This window comes from Acanthisitta chloris, unplaced genomic scaffold (genome assembly GCF_000695815.1).
Source record: "Acanthisitta chloris isolate BGI_N310 unplaced genomic scaffold, ASM69581v1 scaffold6732, whole genome shotgun sequence".
Taxonomy (NCBI): domain Eukaryota; kingdom Metazoa; phylum Chordata; class Aves; order Passeriformes; family Acanthisittidae; genus Acanthisitta; species Acanthisitta chloris.
The window spans coordinates 125,490-127,343 of NW_008660954.1; the positions used below are offsets into that span (position 1 = coordinate 125,490).

Here is a 1,854-nt window from a genome sequence, read left to right on the forward strand (position 1 = left end):
CTGGCTGTAGCTGAGTAAGGCAATTTCTTTAGCTAATGTCAAAGCAGCATTTTTTACCTTGACAACCTGTATTTGCTCTATTATACAGGTAACAAATGTACTTTCAAGCCATCATATTGGCATCTTGTCATATTGAAAGTTGTAAAAAAAAGAAATGAATGTGGAAATTAAAAAGAAACAAGACAAACAGTGCACATGCGGCACACTATATGTATGAATAAAGAAGTATATGCAAAGATAACAGTCCACCATCAAAGCTGACAGAACAATACTGACTGAAATTCACAAGAAAATGATGAGGCAGCCAATGTTTCTTCACTTGCTTTTATTGAACAGTCTACCTTTATTTGTCTTGAAAGATCAACAACCCATATTATATAGCATAACCCATATTCTCGTATGGGTATCTTTTCAAATCGAAACTTTTATGTCTGAGTATTATCAGACATTTAACTCAAAGGTACATAATTATATTTTGTATAGTGTTTGTGCTGTCTGTCATCAAGAAGCAAACCTATTTTTCATTTCTTCTATTAGCACAACAGCTGCAATCTGAGTAGATTTTCAGAGCCTTCTTAGAGAATACTATACATATGGTGAAGATTTACCTGACGCACAAATTTTTATTTACTTACTTTAGACATCTTGCTCTTGGTGTCTCCTGTTAAAAATGCCAAATTGTTGATTTCATTCTGAATCACAAAATTTTGTTCTTCTCTTTTGAAATTCTAAAGAAAGAAAAATCACCGGAAGTTTAATTCATCAACATGTACCACATTTGTATATAAAGTTAGAATGAAATGAAAGGAAAAGCATGCATCTTACATGTGATTTACACCACAGGATAAAAACTTCGGCTACCATTCGAAAGAGTTCATCAGAATCTGCATCTGGTTTCTTTAGCCAATTGGCTCTAATTACAAAAACAAGAGAAATTTAAAATAACATCTTTTTAAAAAGACAATTGAACACAATAATCTCTATATAATACATCAGGCTAAATTTTATAACTAATCTGGAATTTAACGAGAATCGTTATTTGTCATGATCTCTTAGTGAGGCCATTTTTCATAGCAGTTTAGTTCATCTCCCACAAAAGTCATAATTCTTAGCTACCTTTTTGTGCCTCTTCCTCCCCATGATGCCAACACATGTTTTGTGCCTGTTCTGTCAATCAGACTAGAAAAGAGATCTGGCTGAAAAGCAAAACTCTTTCTCTGAGTATTTATCTATTTTGGTTGGGCTTTTTTTCTCCCAATAAACTTTGTTAGCAAAACTTTGTGTTGACCCAAAAGAGAACACTATATGAGGAGAAGAGGAAGACTACAGGGAAATGAATGACTGGATAGAACTATAAGATTCTTCAGTTGGTTTGTTTTTGTCATCCAGGAACATCTTCAGCCTGGGTCCGTTTGCACAAGGATACTCACAGAATTTGGGCAAATGAACTAACATAAAATGGGCATCTGATAGCAGGCATGGAAATAGTTATTACGTTCCAACTTAATCTTATTAACTCTTTCTAGTTGGATTTCTCCACAGTCCAGTAACATCTGTGTATCTTAAAGATTTGAATTGTTTCCTTGCCAACAAGTCTGACATAGTAAAGCCTCAAGTTCATCTAGAAAAAAAAAACAATTCTCAGTGCAAATTCATTCACAGCATAAAGGATTATGCATGCAATGAAAATGCTTCTAACTGGCCCAGTATGTACTAATGTGTAAAAAAATACCAGTAGACAATGATTGTGTACAGGAGAACAGTGTTGATAAGGATAGAATAAGATACGGAGATACGATAAATATTTCAGATACTCTTCTGAAGAGCATCTCGGGATCATGTTCTGGGGCAAAG

The 1,854-nt window shown here is 34.1% G+C and overlaps 1 protein-coding gene across 1 annotated transcript in view; it reads right to left on the minus strand.

The window, feature by feature from the left end:
- Window positions 1–1,854, minus strand: part of RYR3 (ryanodine receptor 3) — a gene marked incomplete at its 5' end in the record, with an annotated part of 70,181 nt that overhangs the window by 47,153 nt on the left and 21,174 nt on the right. Inside the window, 2 exons of the mRNA XM_009070030.1 lie at window positions 636–728; window positions 826–913. Coding sequence (XP_009068278.1) covers window positions 636–728; window positions 826–913 — 181 coding nt within the window. The remainder of the gene's footprint in view (window positions 1–635; window positions 729–825; window positions 914–1,854) is intronic.